The 18,657-nt window shown below is 43.2% G+C and overlaps 1 protein-coding gene across 2 annotated transcripts in view; it reads left to right on the top strand.

Annotated features, from left to right (window-relative positions):
* Window positions 1-16,651, top strand: part of LOC132984988 (prospero homeobox protein 1-like) — a 33,817-nt gene extending 17,166 nt beyond the window's left edge. For both annotated transcript variants that reach the window (XM_061052080.1, XM_061052081.1), the window contains exon 5: window positions 11,791-16,651. In XM_061052080.1, coding sequence (XP_060908063.1) covers window positions 11,791-11,976 — 186 coding nt within the window. In that variant the 3' untranslated portion in view covers window positions 11,977-16,651. The remainder of the gene's footprint in view (window positions 1-11,790) is intronic.
* Window positions 16,652-18,657: the final 2,006 nt, after the last annotated feature.

The raw sequence follows: 18,657 nt of genomic DNA, 5'->3' as shown, positions 1-18,657 counted from the left end.
AACACAAAATGTTTCAACACATTTTTATATTGTTGTTGCATCGAAACATGTAACAATAATGTTTGATTAGAGGGTTTTTTGTAAAGTAATTAGAATAAATATTAACAAGACAAACTCACTCAAAAGAATTAGTTTCATTTTCTTTTGAAGTTTTGAACAGAATATCAATCTAATGTGTGCATGACTCTTGACTGGTTGCATAAAACCACGGCAAGTACAACCACCACTTTCTACCTAAAAACTTTTTCATGCGGCACCAAACCAAAGTGCAGTCCGTGCAACGTGCCATCTTTACCCCTCTTGTGTCTTTTTCTGAGTCACATCTGAGACAATCCCCATCATTCATCTCCTGGCACCAGGAAGCTTGCTGTTGAAACAGGCTACAACAAGGGGAACAGCCCTATTTGCATATATAAATGGGAAAATTTGCAAGAAGACAGACAGAGAGGAAAAGAGTGCGGGAGGCCAGGTGAATAAGTCTTCTGTTGGCCGAGGAGGAGGTGCAGCGGCGGTGGAGGAACGATGGAGGGAGGGGAGGTGTTTTGCATATTAAGGTTTTTTTTTTGCTGGGCAGGTGTCTGAGAGATACAGGAGCTGATTAGGGTTTAGCACAAGGAAAATTTGCCCAGCCATGCAAATTCTAACCCCCCTGACAAACCAACCGCCTTGGTGAGCACGAAGACTCTGTGTGTAAGTGTTTGTGTGTGTGTGTGTGTGTGTGTGTGTGTGTGTGGGTGTTATTTGTGTGTGTATGACAGCGTGGGTTTTGTCTTTTTTTTTTTTTTTTTCTGTTTGATGTTTGTGTGGGACTGGTGTGTTTGTGTGTGTTACATATGTGCATGGACACATTTGTTATGTCTTTCAGTCTTGTGTGTGTTTGTGTGTGTGTGTTTGTGTGTGTGTGTGTGTGTGTGTGTGTGTATGTGTGTGTGTGAGTCATAGAGGTAGAAAGATGGAAATGTACTGGATGTGTATCAGGATGCCCCCAAGGCCCTTTTCTGTGGATCTCTCCCCTTTCTCCTACACCTCCTCCTCCTCCTCCTCCTCCTCCTCTTCCTCCCCTACCTGCCTGCACCACCACTTGAAACATGAGCCTACGCAGATTCAGCAAGCACACAAACACACACACACCAAGTTTTCCCTTTGCCAGATTCTGCATCATCAAAGTTCCATCCACCTTGGTGGCGTCTTTGGAATGAATATGTCCTCTGTTTCAGCCATCACACACAAACATTTACACGCACACACACACACACACACACACACACACACACGTCTGTGGCCTTTCTTGTTTGATGCTAATCTGCTCTGTCACTGTGCTGGCCTAATACGCTCCCCATCTCCCTCCCAGCTCCTCTTTTGTCGCGATTGTTTCCCTTTTCCCTTTCATATCCCTCCTCCCTCGCTCCCTCTCGTCGTTCTCTCTTCCTTCTGTTGCCTCTTTCCTTTCATTCTTTCATCCTCCTCTTTTGCATGTCTTCCGTTATCCCCCCTTCCTCCTCCTCCTCCTCTCCCTCGCTTTTAGCCCCATTAGGAAGTTTTAATGGCATAATTGTCACATTCCTTCTGGCACAATGAACACCAGCAGTAATTAAAGAGCTCGGCGTTAATTACCTAGACCCCGGCTCTCTACTTTCCTCTTTTCTCAGCCCCCCTCCGATCCTCCCCTCTCTTCTTCTCTTTCTTCTACGCTTCTCATTCACTCTGTCCATTGCCCATCAAAGTACTCTGAAAACACACACACACACACACACACCGGCCTCCCAAAGCCTTGACTTTGAGCGAGCAGCGCTTTCATGTGAGAACTCAAGTGAAAATTCTCGCTTAGTGTCCTTTTCTTTTTTACTTCGGAGCCCCCCTCTGTCTGTCTTTGAACCCCCAATGACAACACACATCATCTTTCATAAAGACAGGAATGTGTGTGACCTCGTAATGGGTTAGAAAAGAGATAGAGAGAGAGAGAGAGAGAGAGAGAGAGAGAGAGGCAGTTTTATGATGGCTCTGGGAATCTCTCAGATTTCCATAAGACAGACAAGGCCAAGTTTCTTCTGTCAGTGGCCACTCCTCCCACAGAGGACACACTCACACACTCACACACACACACACACACACACACTCACACACACACACACACACCTGGGCATTTAAAAGAGGAAGTCCCTATGATCTCCATGTGAGAGGGTGGTACCAGCGAACGTGGTGAGAAGCCTTCATCCACACACACACATGCAAGTATTGTGTGTCCTCCCTTATCAGCTGCTCTTTGTCCTTTTGAAAGACATCTCACTCCTTTTGTCCCTCTTCCTCTTTTGTCCATCCATCCGTCTGTCATCCCTCTATTTCAGTGTATTCCGCCCTTTCCAAAGACGCCTTGTGGTTTTTCATCTAGTGACCAAATAATAAAAGAAAACATACTAAAGTTGAACTTTTCCTCTTCCATTCCCACACCTCACTCTTTTCCTTTTTTTCCCCACTGTATCCTGTCTTCCTCCCTCTTTTTTTATCCCTCCATCAACCCCTCTTTCTCCCCCTGTTTTTCCACATTCTCTCTCTCTCTATATATTTTTTTCCGGCTTTTCCTCCCCTCGTCTCTATGTCCATCTCCCTCCTTTCTACTCTCTCGGTGTCCCTCCAACTCTCCATCCATTACCAGAGCCACAGAGAGCTGCGAGCAGATGCTGTCTGTCCAACCGCCGTGCCCCATAGCTTTGTGTGCTTCACCTCTCCTTCCCCCCTCGCTCCCTCGTTCCTCCTCTTCATGTCCCTCTCGGGGGCTCCATTTGTTCTCCACCCAGAGAGGCTAATGTCTGTTTTCTCCTCCTCCTCCATCTCCTCCTGATTTTTTCCCCTCCCTGTCTTGCACATCTTCATTTTCTGTCCTTTTTTTGGTGGTGGTGGTGGTGGTGGTGGGGGGGGGGGGTTCAGGAGGGCACAGTGTGTGTGGTTGTGCATGTTTGACCGGGGTTCGACCTCGCGGGGGAATCTGAGGGGGAAAAGGACACGGCCGCTTGACTTGACGCACAATCAAAGGCGCAGATTCGAAAAACAAAGATTTATAAACATGCTTAAGTGTCTAAAAACACACACTTGCACACAGGTGTGATGTTCTCAGAAAAAAGGCTCTAGGGTTCCCTTTGAAGAGCGATTGAAGACAAAAAGAAGCAGAAGATAGAAGACGAGGGATGAAAAAGTGGGGGGTATAGATTTAGGATCAGAGCTGCCAAAAATACAACCGATACAGCAATTTGCCAGTGGGTTTATTTCAACTACACACACACACACACACATCCGCTAAACTGCTTTCTCCCCCTCATTCACCTGCTCTCTATCCCTCCTCCTATTAAGAATAAGGACTTTCAGACACTATCATGCATGCATGTAGCGGCAGACAATGACTGGAGTCATTGCTGTCCTTGTATACGTACCTACACATTCTCGTGTGGCAGTGTGTGTGTTTGCAAATCCAGCCTCCTTTGAGATGGTACAATTAGGGCAGTAATGATGACCCGAGGAGAGGGGCTGACTTAACCTTGTGTGCTCGCATTTATCACCTTCAGTGGAAGCTGAATCACAAATTTGAAGACGGTCAGATACAAACTGAGACATCAGAGTGTGACTGTAAAACATGAAATGCGCATGACGCTGATTTGACTTAGTTTACAAGACTTAACAACTACTAGCTTTGTGGCCTTAACCGTCTTTAAAAATGTTTTACGACAAATTGAAAAAAAATGTGACTGATAATTTTGGAGAATATCTTCCCAGGCGTGGGGATATCAAAATCTGAGATTTCTGCTGTTGCCCTTGAGTATACCAGTAAAAGGCACTTTAATTTTTGGTGCATTAAAAAAAATCACATCAACACATCTGAACTATGAAGTTAAGTAAGAGAACAGTTCTCATTAAAACGACTTTTCTAACAAATAATGCCCATACAATCAGCATATTTCAAACATGAAAGTTTTGATACTGAGGATTAAGCCATGTTGCCCTTATGACAGGTGTATCATTAACACCCTTTCTAAAAGCGCAATTCTAACAATTCTTCAGATGTATTTCCAGACCTGCGCTGTAATATGGGCATTATTTCTGACTTGTCTTGGCTTTTTCATTCTTGTAGTGAGAAGAGTAAAGGCAAGAAAAGAAGAGCAAGCAGGATCATCTGCCTCTCAGTGAAATAGCCAGGGGCTATTGAGGGCCCCCAGTTGACGTAGCCTGACAGGTCTTTTCTTCAACGCAAAGTGTGTGCATGTGTGTCTGTGTGTCTGTGTGTATGTAAGAATAAGCCACTTTATTCTGCACACTGATTAAATGACTGGAGCTGTGTGTGTGTGTGTGTGTGTGTGTGTGTGTGTGTGTGTACAGCCTGGGGGCACCAGGGGTGGTAAGGAATCACTTAAACATAAAGAACTACATGATCATCGCTCTCCTTTTCTCACCTGCTCCCACACACACACACACACACACACACACACACACACACACACACAAATACACACACGGATCCTCTCACTGTGATGGTCCAACACTCGCGTCCCCCCTGCTCTATCCTCTTCCTCTATCTCCCTTCTTTTCCTCTCTCCTTCTGTCCCTGGTCACCTTGTGAGGGGCAGCCTGCTCTGTGGCACAGCTGCTGATTATGTCATTATTCTGGACCATTTTGGTCTCCCTCCGAGTGTGTGTGTTCGTGTGTGTGTGTGTGTGTGTGTGTGTGTGTGTGTGTGTGTGTGTGTGTGTGTGTGTGTGTGTGAGACTAATGAAGCGTGGCAAAGGGACTCATGCCAAAATGACCAGGGTGTACATCAGATCTGCAGATGTGTCCAAGCAACTCCCCCCTCCACACCCTCACACCAAACACACACTTCCCACTTCCCCTTCTGATGCCATACTCTCCCTCCTTCAATCAAATTTGAATTTTTCATTATTTTTCTTTCTTCTGCTGCCATCTTGTTCTCTACTTCTTTTCTCCCTTTCTCCATCCATCCATCCATCCATCCACCCATGCATCCGTCTTCCATCCTCCCTCCTTCGCCACAGCTCCTTGCTCGCCATCCTTTATTGTTCCCCCGCCCACCCACACCCTCCTTCCCCTCCTAACCTTCTATTCTTCCTCTCCCTCCCTCCCTCTATTCTCCTCCTCTCCAGATGTCCTGTTCCTATCTTCCAGACTCCCTTGCTCCTTTCTTTCCCTTCTGCCTCCTGCTCTCCCAGTCTCTCAGAGCGGGTTTGACTTCCTGACCTCCAGAGGCCCTGTTACAGCACTCCATGAACATACCCCCCCCCCTACCCCCGTCATTTAGATCACTTGCTCAGCCTGTGGCCGCTATACAAGCCCACACAATGAATTTTTTAGTCCCCAAATAAGGGGTGAAAAGTGATTTCTGGCTTCCCCTGCTGTTTTCAATTCTTCAGCTTATATCTTTCTGGTGTCTCTGCGTTTCTTTAGCTTGATATAAAGCTAGCAACCAATGCTACAACCCCCAATCTCTATAGAACATAAGTCAAAAAGGCCCTGGTATGATATGACTAAGACTGTGTGTGTGTGTGTATGTTTGTGTGTGTGTATGTTTGTATGTGTGTGTGTGTGTGTGTGTGTGTGGGAGTGGGGGGTTGAGGCAAGTAAAGGTGGAGGGAGGAGTGAGGAAGATGGGATAGGAGAGCGACTTCATCAGCGTCTTTGACCCTGTCCCGTCCTTGACTCCCTGGTGGAGGTGCACCTTGAGAAGAGCCCATGTGACTCCAGCTTGCATGCTCACACACACACACACACACACACACACACACACACACACACACACACACACACACACACACACACACACACACACACACACACACACACACACACACACACACACACACACACACACACACACACACACACACACACACACACACACACACACACACACACACACACACACCAGACCGTAAGATACACTCACAAACACGTACATGGATACACGACAGCCCCTCAAGGCTTCATGTTCTCAAGGCTATCAGTTGAGTGAGGGTGGCTGGTGTTTGCTCAGCTTTAAGGCCCGTTTCCCGTCCCAGAAGTCGCATGAGCAAGACGAAATAAGAAGATAAAAACAAAAATTTGACATGAATTTAGGAAAGGTGGAAAACCAAGAACTTAACACAAATGTTGCACTTGGAAAGGAAATGATCCAGCAAAGGATCAACTTTGACTCTTTCTTACTGTTTCTCTGCTGGTTGGCTGGGCTCTTCATTTTTTTTGGCTTGGTGTTATCAGCAGGGGAAGAGGGGGGCTGGGGACAAGTGCAACGAGGGGTAGGAAGAAAGGGGACATGGGTTGTGTTTGCCTAAAGTGACAGTGTAGTCCAAGGGCTTATCAAGGCCTTTGTAGATTATTGATCAGAGCAGATACGTGAGGCACAGGGGCCCGTATGTGCGAGTGCTAGTTCGAGGTTCGGGAAGCTCTGGCTTGACTCACTGAAATGTCACAACCATGCTCGAACCTTGTTTTTGACGTGTTTTTTCACTGTCAGCAGAACTAAGAATTTTCTTAAGATACAGTTGACTGCAAAGGAACATATACAAACACATTTAGTGCTTCTATAATCTATAAATTCCCTTCTGAGACAGATAGAAACCAGTCCGTCCACGATATTGGGACATCACAGACGCATTGATTAACTCAAGTTAGGGTTATCACTACAGTGAACCAGAAAGATATTCTTTGATAAGATACAAGTCAAAATCAAACAATATTGATATGTAGAGATTTAAAGCTTCCAGAAGACTTTCTCTTTTCCCAGATGCACTTCTTAAATCTTCAAATTAAGCCGTCAGCATAAACAAGGTCTTTATTTAAAAAAGGATCTAACAACTCTCGGGGCAGTTGCTACCTATTTTTTGGCCAAATTATATGCGCCACCAATTTTATTGCACACAGAGCTTCAAAGCTAGCATTGCAATCCTTTCTAAAAGGTGCAGCGATATGAGACATAAAAGGATGCAACAATGTGAAAAAAAGTTGGTGAAATCCTGAAAAGCCTGACAAACTAGTACTATGACTGCAAAGGGAATGGGAAGTGTTGGTATTCCCAGGCCCAGTTGGAGTTAGGAATTAACCTGGCCAGCAGCGGGGGCTTATGTTGTGTCCCTGCATTTCATCCTTCAAGGCTGCAGCTTGCTCGCACACACACTGACTTACACACACAGCCTTATCTTCCAGGGTCTCGTCTTGTTTGGCCAACGCTGTGCAAATAGAAGGTGCAATACATCTCCTGACAGTTCCCAAAAGCAAAGGGGGAGAAACATGTTGGCCAAACAAACAGCCAACCCTGAGTCACCGAGAGAGAAGAGATTTCTCAGGCTTTAACCGAAACACACGCAAAGACACACACTTGCGCCCAGTGTGTGCTTAACAGTAGCCTTTATTCAAGGGCTCGGGGCCCTCTGGCTACCTTTTTAAACGTTTGTCTAAGCAGTCTTAAGACGTGGCAGTGGCTGGAGTGAATAGCTCCCAGCAAGCCTTCCACAGGCTCCTATTGTCCTCCGTCATATTTTATTATCTCATCAAAAAGCAGGAAATCCGATTCCCTCTCTCTGAAAAAGAGCTTATCCTTCTGTCTCAAAGCAACCTGTCACGAGAGAGGGAGATGGAGAGAGGTGGAGAGAATGGGGGAGAGAGTTGTGGGGGAGAAGGGGAGTCAGTGAATACGAGTGATTAACTGCCTCATCGCTGCCTCTTGTCAGAAAAGACCCTTTGCCTTCTTTCTTTCTTCCTTCCTTCTTCATCGATGACAATTACTTAATACATGGCACAATGCAAAGGCGAGGAAAATGTGTAGCTTTTTCTCTTCTGCCATTCCCCCCCCCCCCGTATTATCTCTCATATTGTGTTACATAGAGCAACAATATCCCTTTTCATGAATGCTTTTGTTTTTGATCCCCTCTTTCAGCCACACACACACACACACACACACACACACACACACACACACACACACACACACACATTCAATTCACACCTTCTTATAGAGAAAAAACACTTTTTTCCAGATGATCAGGCCTTAAAATGTCAACAACAGTAGGTGCATGTGTGTAATGTGGATATAAAGAGGTCAATCTCAAACTAGCTCTTTTGACTGCAACTTATTAGCATTAAAAAAAAATGCTTAAGTGCTTTTGACTCAAAACTAATAATAACTTGAAAAAACACTTGTCCACACGAGTGTCAGGCCTACGGTTCTTTTTGCAAAGATCTCCTTCCACACTGGAACTTTGGGAAATGTCTGAGTCCACTTTTGTATGACGAACAAAACCAGTTTTCTAAAAAGCGTAGAAAAAGCAGTGCGGCAGGTCTTTCCTTTTTGGATAATAACGGCAGCTTTGCCATCTGATTGTCTGCACTGACATTCAAAATGAGAGATCGTGGAGGTGACTGATAGTTTTCTACATAGAATGACTGACAAAAGCATCACATATTTTACACCAAGACTCAATGCTCACCATGCAAGAAGGTGCGTTTTCCAAATATTACCAATATAGTGTGGCCTCACCTTCAACCCTAATTCACTCAATGTCCAACACTCAACCATTCTCCTTTTTTTTCTGCCTCTTTCCCTCCCTCCTTCTCTCTCCCCCTCTTTGTACATCTGTCCTTTAATTTTGGGCTCCACTGAGAAGTTGTTAAAAAGCCCTATGAAATATGTATGAAGGATTGTGAGCCACGCGATTGGCCCCATTTACCGGACAGCCGAGCGAATGAACGGCCACACTGGATAATCCCCCACAATGCCTCAGGAACAAAGGCCCAACAGCTGACCCTGGAGAGAGGGAGAGAGATGAAGAGAGGGGGAGAGTGGAGCAGGGGGGGGGGGGGGGGGGTGGCAGAGTGGGAGAAGGGAGGGGTTGCAAACAGTTAAGGCTCACTGCTTGCTTACATACAAGACTCACAAAACAAAGGCTTGCGGGACAGGAATAACTCTCCGTTTGCTGTCGCTCCGCTATCTCTCCTTAGACTCCTTTCAGCCCCTCCTTCTCTTGCCATCTCTCCCTCCCTCCCATTCTCACTCTCCCTCGCTCGCTCAGTCAAGAGGATCTGAAATACCAATACCCTTTTCTCCTTGACATTGCTTTCTCCTTGCAGTCAGCGTTTTGCTGTCCTTTTATAGTCAAAACGTCAGGAGAAATTCCATGCAGGAATATTCTTAGTAATGCGGCACTCCCTGCGTCTAACAGCTAGGGCGCCGCGCTGCAACTGGCCGGTTAGAGAGGTCTTATGGGAAAAGCGGCGCATACACCACAAAGACACAGAGTTGCCCTTACACTGGGGTCATTGTGCCAGTACTTCAGAGATGACAACAGCCCAAACAATGAATTATACACACTTCAGAGGGGAATTCAATATTTGGGGAATTGGGTTAGCTTGTGTCTTTTCTCTCTCTCTCTCTCTCTCTCTCTCTCTCTCTGACACACGCACACACTCAGCGCACAAGCTCCTTATTTATGTTTCACCTGTTCTCTCGAACAGTGGCCACAGATATGCACACACACACACACACACGGGCATCTTAGCCACCATTCATCACCCTGAGGGGGGCGGCTGGCTGTCCCACATGTGCATAAGTGTGTGAGTGTGTGTGTGTGTGTGTGTGTGTGTGTGTGTGTGTGTGGGCAGAGGCATGCCTGTGTGTAAATGCCCGGTGATGTGTGTGTGTGTGTTCCAGTGGCCACTAACCTTGCTGTGTCCTGACACTCCTGATGAGTATCTGCAGGACACTGGAGGAGAGGAGAGGAGAGGCGCGGAGTGCGCACTGTCAGGCGTTTGGGCAAGCTAATGCTGCTGTATGTGTGTGTGTGCCTCTGAGAGAGTGTGTGTTTGTGTATGTGTGTGTGTGTGTGAGCATCAAGGGAGGCAGGCAGGGAGACAGTCAGCATTATCCAAGCAGGTGACCCCTGAAGGCTGTGTCGCCCCGGAGCTTTGAGTCGAGGAAAGAGACTCAGCCAAATACACCCGGGTATCTATTGTGTGTGTGTGTGTGTGTAGCATTATGTCGTACTCTGTAACAGTACAGGATGTGTCATCTCCTTGGCACAAGGAGGTGTGCGCACTGGTGTGTGCTCACGCTTGCATGAGTGTGTGTGTGTGTGTGTGTGTGTGTGTGTGTGTGTGACAGAGTGTTGGCTTGGGGGAAGGTGTCACAGATCTTTGCCAGACTAATCATCTCCATGGTGTCGGTGAACGCTGCTGTCAGGGACACTAAAGAGGCGGCATGTCTCCCCGTTCCCAAAGCATTTAGTACTTCCTCTTTCGCCAGCACCTCTCCGCCGCTCTTCACTCAGCTCGGCTCTCTTGTTTGGTCACAGATTTACAGTGGGACTCATAAAGATGTCACGCTCACCATGTTGTGAGGAGGGGAAGTGGGCGGTGTGAGAAACCTGAGAATTCAGAAGAAGTGACTTTTCTCAGGCCGACAGCTTTTAAGGAAGTACATGCTCAAGACATGGGAGATTTACGGTTTTACATCCACAATGAAAATATTCTACAAGGGAGGGGTGACAGAGATAATATTGGGAAAAAAAGCTCCACTGTAAAATGATAAAGATACAGAGGGCAGTATGTCTTTGTTGCCTTCAGAGTCACTCTGACCAGAGCTTAAAGAGCAATTTGAAGGCAAACATTTGTTTACATTAATACTAAACATTGTCTGATAATGGCTGTTGAATTAGTTATCCTTTATTTTAAATGTTCTACAACACAAAAGGGCTCAAATTTGGAGGGAGAAAAATGCCTCTTTTCGCAATATTAGGTGGTAGGGAGTTAGAGCGCTCTTGTCGTATTGTGTTTATATTGTTTCAATGGCCTTACACTTCATTTTACCATTGGTTCAGATGGTTCAATATTGTGTCTGTGCAAGCTGCACAAATTCATGCTTGACAGGAAATGAATTCCACTGTTTCTCTAACAAGAAAAGGAACAGAGCTAGCTCCACGGCTCGGCGCGGTTTGTACAGTTGAAGAGACGAGAATGCACGGTCGGAAATAAGCACCTGCAAAAGTGGGTCTTTTTTGTGTAGTGTCGATAAATTTGTTCAACCCACCAGTCAGAAAGCCTTGACTCCAGACAAGAAAAAAAAACAAAATAAACAGGGAAGCACGAGAGAAAAGTCAGTTCAAGCCACACAGATTCAGTTAAACGAGGACTTTGTAAAAACATCTTTCTCTGGACTCGCGCGCACACAAGTTGAGTATCAAATCGTTGGTTTGTTTGAGGAGGAACGGGGATCGAAGTATGTGAATATGCGTTCATATGCAGGGTCACAAAATGAAACTCACATTTTTCAGCAGTGACCTACACTGTATGGCTGTGATGACTCTCCTACTGTACTTTAGGCTCATTTGATTTTAATGTAATACAATGAAAAACAGTGTTGTCTGTGGCGCTAATTCAATTTTTCTCCTGTGGCCGATATTCCTCCTAATCCTGACTCGTTCCTGGTCTCTTTGAGTACTAACAGGTTCATAATTGTAAGCCTGTGGTCAGTCATATGCAAATACATTTATTATGTCTTACTCTTCATTGACAAGACCGGCATCTAGATCCATATTTATTCCTGTTATACATAACCTAAATCATGTAACCGCCGTGTTACGTCACATATCTTTGTCTCTTTTCAATATAGACAAAGATATACACTAGGAGATAAGAAGTACCACTTTGTCCACAGGGGGCACCAAAATCAACATAAACTGAAAGTTTGTCATCAGTATACTTTAATAGATGAATAATCATCTCTTTTCTTTCTGTCTGTAAAGGTGCCTGATCGCTTCCTAGAGGTGGCCGAGATCACACTGAGGGAATTCTTTAACGCCATTGTGGCCGGCAAAGACGTGGACCCGTCCTGGAAGAAGGCCATCTACAAGGTCATCTGCAAACTGGACAGTGAGGTCCCTGAGATCTTCAAGTCCCCCAATTGTCTCCAAGAGCTTCTACACGAGTAATTTTTTCTCCTCCTCCTCCTCCTCCTCCTCGCTTGACACTTTGCGCTTTTTAATTTTCCCTGATTTCATAGAATTTCAAAATGATACTCTCTTTTGTTTTTTTTTTCTCTTTTCCCAAACTTTACTTTTGATTTCCTGTTTTTTTTTTTTTTTTTTTAATGTATGAAAGTTATGAAGTAGCATTCCCAATTTGAAGCCTCTGTGGCAGTTCCTAAATGACCTAGCTATTGTGTTGTTGTTCTATGATAATTATCATGTTGGTTATTATTTGTTCTTTTTTTTTTCTATCATTCTGAAATGAAGAGACTCTAATCTTACTGGGTGTTTTTTTTTTGGACTGTCTGAACACTCATCTGTTTGGCCTGTTGTTTTGATCAACAATAACTTAAGCATAGGCCGGGATCCCTAAAGACTTAACTCACGGCACCCTGAGGTGCCCCTCCAACCCACTGGACAAATGAACTGTTCACAAAATGCAAAGTGGGTGCCCAATATAATGTGCTATTAAGGATGTCCCTCAAAAAGGACAGTGACACACACACGCACGTGCAGACACAAAAACAAGGCCTAGTGAGGTTGTTGACTGGACTTCGACTGGACTCACGGTCCTGGGGTCTTGGGACTTGGACTGGTTTCAAATAGGTATTGAGCTCTACCATGTTTTGAAGTGTGTTTTCCCTGCAAGTAGGGCATTGTGTTAATGGGCTGTACATTATTTTTTGGATGATTATTATTATTATTGTTATTGTTTATGATTATTATTATTTGTCATCACTGCTTGCTGAAGATTGGCACTTCAAGATTTGTTTGTCCCTTGATGACGTTGCATAAAAAAAATAAATTATTGCTATCAAATATTATTCCACAAGAGTTTAGATTCTGAAATATTTTAACCCCATTTCCCCATCCTTTTTTTTTTTTTTTTTTTTTACACTTGCTTTCAGTGTCTGAAGTGGACTTGGATTGTGTTCCATTTGACTTTTTCTTTTGGTGGTCAGGCTCCGAAGGCAACCTGCCTGGGAAAGTGATTCCATTTGGGGTTTTTTAATAGAGGACCATTGAAGTGGAGTATATACAACTGTAGTGACTAGCTTGTCCCAAAAATAAACACATGAAGTAAACGGTGCCGAAGTATAAAAATTAGAAACAATAGTAACGCAGAAGGGTGGCCTTCAGGTGCTTAACTTGCAGTTTTAAATGGCAAAACTTACAAAGCCACTCCGGCTTTGACTATTAAACTGCTCCTTCTAAACTGTCGTTCTGCTATAAAAGAATCCCATTTGAATGAGAAAAATGTTCTTCTCTTAAAGAACTGCTCTACATAGCTCACATGTGAGATGAAGTCAGCCTGTAAGTATGGCAGGCTTTCACTGCAATAAGCCTATACTAGATGTAAAGTACATTATGAAGTTATTTCAATAGCAGTTAATACTTGAACATGTCAGAATACTGGGGCAATCTTAAGTACAGTATGGCTGAAACAATAGATTTTAAATACATTAACATAGAAGCATCACAGAGACAAAGAGAATTCAAGGACGGTAAAGAAGTGGGTGAATAGAAACCGAAATATAAGCTTAATTAATTCTCCTTCAAGAAGGAATCCTCACCCACATGTAAGCACACACACAAACACAGCTCTTTCCCTACGTGCTCACCTGCCTGTGAGTGATCTAGATCCTACTGCAACAATTCAAGGTCAAAGGTGAACACTCACCCCCGGGGTAGCTGGAGAAGTTCTCAGCACTACAAAGAGTGGGGGGACAAAAGCCCAGAGTGAGGAGCAACATGCACCTGAAACCACTCCGTCCCTCCATCCCAAAAAACTGGCAGCTTTCGAGACCCAATTTGAGATACTGATGAAGCCACTGTGCCAAGATAGTTAAAACACCATTCCGTTCACTTCTGAGAACCTACTCCCAGATGTTCCACTTGAGGTTTAATGTAAACCCTTCATTTTATTAGTTTTATCCACCCTCTAAGTTAAGAATTGAAAAGAAGCAGTTAGCGTTAGCTTCCCTTAAATGAGGCAAGTTTGAAGCAGTGAGAGGACTTGAACAATTGAGCACTAGAGTGCGTGCGAGCCAACTGTTGATCTCGCCTTGGCTACATTAGCTTGTTGTGTGTCTGTGTGTGTGTGTGTGTGTGCGCGTGTGTGTATGTGTGTCACAAAAGATCAAAAGAGGCAGGTTGCTTAACCTGCTGTCTTGCCTAAGCGAGACAAAGCACCTGACAAAAGGAGGCAGAGAAAGACGGAGAGCTACTCCCTTCATTATGTCCCCCAGCTCCTCCGCCCCAGACAGTTTTCTTCTTAAGATCCGGCACCCTGAGAGACTGAGCCGGACGCATTTCTCACTGAAGGAAGGGCTAGGCCCTGCACGTTTAGAAGTCTCTAAGCACCAACCAAGGGCTTTTAAAGCGCCACTAACAAAGGAGAAAGGAAAGGACACTTTTATGTGATGCACAGATTATTATCGCTCCCCAGCCCCTCCCCCGTTTCTGAAACCCCGCCCTGAAATTAAAGAGTTCCTGCGCCTAAAAGGATTAATTCAGGATAATGAAGACTTGTGTGCAAGAAAAATAGAGTGGATTAGCAAGACCTTAATACCGCATTGAAAATATTTTTGTCAAGATATCCTTTTCTGGTGTCGTCTGATTTTAAGAATAACATTATTGAGATTCATATATAGGCTTTTTTAAGAATTGTAAAAGATAAATCTATGGGAAAAAAAATATATGCAGTGGAGGAATATCTTTGGAAGGCACTGGAAGGAAATGTTTCAATACAGAAATCTTGAGGATATTTTTAGTGATGGCTTTGTTAAATCTGTATTCTGAATAAGTGAGTTGTTGGTAGTTTTAGGAGCAATAGTTGTAGGATTTTTGCAGGTTTCGTGACCACTTTTTTCCTTTTTTTGGTTTCTTTTTGTATTGTATTGCTGAATGGCTGTCCTCTTGACATCGCAAAATGAACTTGGATTACATTTTCAGAGTATGGAATATTGTTGTTGCTACTGTAAATACTGTCAGGATGAAACAAAGAATAGCTGTACAGTTTTTCTATTATCAGTTAAAATAAGAAGGGTGAAAAATCTCTCCAAAATGGAGTCATGACCGTCTTCTAGTAAAAAAAACAAAGGAGAGGTTTTTTTTGTTTTGTTTTTCCCCTGCCATGCCTTTAATGGGGTTCTGTTTCCCATCGGCAGTGCCCTTGAAGTTGCACCAGCATCCATTTCTTTAATTTTTGCTGACAGAACGACGCATTAGGCTAGCGGTTGGGTAGTGATGTCATGGAGCGGCCCGTTGGTAGTCTGTGGACCAGGTCTCATCCAAAAAACAAGCGCAGACTGGCTCAGACTAAGCTCTAGATTTGACCCAGGAGAGACAGGAACTCATTGTCATCAGAAGTGTAGTGTCATGGAGGGGGCACATGTACAGTAACATTTTTTTTAAAGAGACTGCAGATGGAAAAAAAAAGAGTGATTTATACCCTTTTTTACCGGGTTCAAACCAGTCGGGAAAAGTTTGGACTTTTATGGAATTTCTGTAGGATTTGCATCGTGTGTGTGAGTGTGTTTGAGAGTGTGTGTGTGTGTGTGTGTGTGTGTGTGTGTTTAAATGCATATGACTGTGTCTGTGTGAGAGAAAAGACCGATTATGAGAACCTGTGAACCAGTGAGTGACACAATTCTCAACACTGTAGCCCCTCCCCCACCCCTGGGAGTACCATCCTAACATGTAAATGATTCTCATTAAGCATTGGCAATGTGTGTTTGGTGTGTGTGTGTGCGTGTGTGTGTGTGTGTGTGTGTGTGTGTGTGTGCGTGTGTGTATGCGATAATTTCCTCAGATCTGTTTTCTGACCTGTTTGAAAAGGTTTTTGTTTCTCGATGCTTTGAGTAGTAATTCCTTTTTTTATTATTATTATTATTATGACATTGCTCTTTTTCCTGTAAATATCAATGATGTGGACTTACAGTGATAAATACTGCCTTTGTGTAACTTAGCAATATGTTATGTAAATAGTGTTTTGTTTATGCTTTTTGTATGACATTATTATTACATTTTAGTGCAGTAATTCCAACTGGAACAGCCATGTTTCAAACTAAATGAGTATTACACACAGGTTGTAAAATAAAACTCACGACATGGCTGTTTTTTTTTTGTTATTGGTGTCTTTTTGTCTTGCAGATTTTTGTGTAATTTATTGGTTTAATTTATCCTAATTTATTTGGTGTTGTTTTTTTCTTTTCTTTTTTTCCAAACAGGGAAGGCTGTACCACATTTCATTGAGTAGAACCAATTTAAAGATTTTAATCCTAATCTACTGAAATCTTACATTTAAAAAAATGAACATTAAATTGAGAAACAGCAACAATTGAGATCTTGGCAGCTAAATGGAACTGGACTTTATTTTATTTAAATAAGGGTTGTTATGTTTAATTCCAAAACAGGGCCGAGGGTGGGCTGGAAAAGCCGAAACTAGTTTGAAGCAGTTTTGTATTTTCTCTTGAGATTTTTCCCCTTGTATTGCTTTGGCCCAGCCCAAAAACAACCAGTAGTCAAATTGCCTTTCGTGCCTTCACCCTCTATGAACTGAATGTATGTGCAGTATATATGCAAGCTTGTGCAAAATGAATAAAAATTGGAAATAAAAATGAATAAGAGAGTAAAATATGTCTACTTATGATTTCTCATTTTTATCACTATTGTCCTTTTTCTGTGTGGGTGTGCGTGAAAGAGAGGATCTATTTAAGTCAAATGTTTTACTTGCCAATGCACTTACTACAATGTTTGCATTTATTGTATAGTTACTCTATACTGTAGGAGTGAATCATTGCTGCCCTGTTCTCTGAGTGACTCAATGCACTAATAAGGGTTTTCACAGGAGAGCAACAACTTCTAGTTTTTTCTACAGACGACCACAGATGATGATTAACAGGACTAGAAACAACGATTACTATATGCAGGACACACAGACACACACTAGGAAATCATATTATCAATATCTTTGGTGGAAATAAAGTGCATGATAAAAGTTCTTTAAATCCAAAAATAACAAAAAAATAGACACATACAGTATACATCCTATAATTGGTTGTTTTAAAGTAGAGCTGCAATACTCTATACAGTATTTTCATTATTCATTAATTGTCTAATTCTTTACATTATTATTACATTGTGTACAATATATCCCATAATGCCTGTGAAAAGTTATACATTTCCAAAGTCAAGAGACATGTTTTTAATTTCCCTTCTTTTATTCAAAGAGTTTAAATGTCTATATTCATGTTTGATTTCAGATTTGTTTTTACAAATTGCAGCAATTGCTCATAATGTAAGAAACTGGAGCTAGAAACTGGAAACTTAAGTATTTTTGTATTTTCACTTGAAATCGACCAAATATATGAACTTGTGATCGTAATAGTTCCAAATGATCTGTTGATAAATTCATTGGGTCATTTAGGAAATTCTGCAGCCCTAGCTTCAATCAGTAAATTGTGTGCATGCGTATGTCCTTTTGTTCTTCAACGATAGTAATTCATATTTTAGTAGAAGAATATACTGAATACATTTTGACAAATTTCATATTCTCTACAGATACTTTATTCTGATGAGTTTGGGGGTCTCTCAAGGAAAATACAAGACTATTTTAAAAAGGCTCAGTGTGTTCTCTCTGCGTCATTTTGCTGTTTTCTCATCATGACCTCTGTTGTACTTTCAACCACGCCTGCACGTTCCTCTGTTCCTTTTCTTCCTTTTGTTCTTGCCTCTCTGCTTTTCATTCCTTTTTCTTTGATGCTCATTTTTGGAGTTGCTTCTTTTGTGCCTTTCTTTCTTGTTTGCTTGCCTGCTTTTATATTTTTTTTCCCCCTCACTCTCTCTAAAGTGTTTCTTTTCCCTCTCGTCCTCCGCCTGGCTCCCTCCGCTCGCCTTAACCGGAGGCTACAGCTCCTTAGGTTGGGCTGAGACAGCATCTTTGTACAACACCGACCGTCTGCTCTGTAATCAAATACCATCTGTCGCTACATCTGAAGACTCACTCTCTCGCTCACACACACACACACACACGTAGGCACACACACCACATCTGTGCCTCCCACTCTTGAACAATGTGTGTGTGTTTTATGTACAATGACCCGTGTACTTACAATCATTCCACCTGATTCATTCTTGGCCTGCAGGGAGGAAGTCACAGGAGTCACTTTCACCACTTCCTGTTTTTTTCCACCTCTCCCACTGGGGATTCAAAGGTCATTGTCTTCAGGTATATCCATGTTTATTCTGCAGCTCTGTGTGTCAGCCAGACCTTGGCTGCTGTATCAGACGGGAGATAGTGGACTCTAGCTCCTCAGTCTTAGATCAACGGCACTATCTCAAAGGCTGCCAGTCTTTCCCAATGTTTGCCCAATGTTTGTCCCCGCTCCGGCACAGAAAACGTTGACACGGTCCCCAAGGTCTCGGAGTCCCTCCTCCATTCGTTGTCAGCTGTTATCACACACTCAGGTTCAAGAACATTTTAACAAGTGTTAAGAGTGTGTGTGTGTGTTTTTTTAAGCTGAAATTGTTTTTTTTTCTTTTTTTAAAGCTTTAACATTAGAGGAAAGGTGGTGGCGATGAGGTATTTACAGCACGCCAACCTAGCAACAAACAGAGTTTTTTTCTTTTTCTGCAAACATC

This window comes from Labrus mixtus, chromosome 12 (assembly GCF_963584025.1).
Source record: "Labrus mixtus chromosome 12, fLabMix1.1, whole genome shotgun sequence".
Lineage (NCBI taxonomy): Eukaryota > Metazoa > Chordata > Actinopteri > Labriformes > Labridae > Labrus > Labrus mixtus.
The sequence above is the reverse complement of the archived record's forward strand: the minus strand, read 5'-3'. Positions and strand labels throughout refer to the sequence as shown.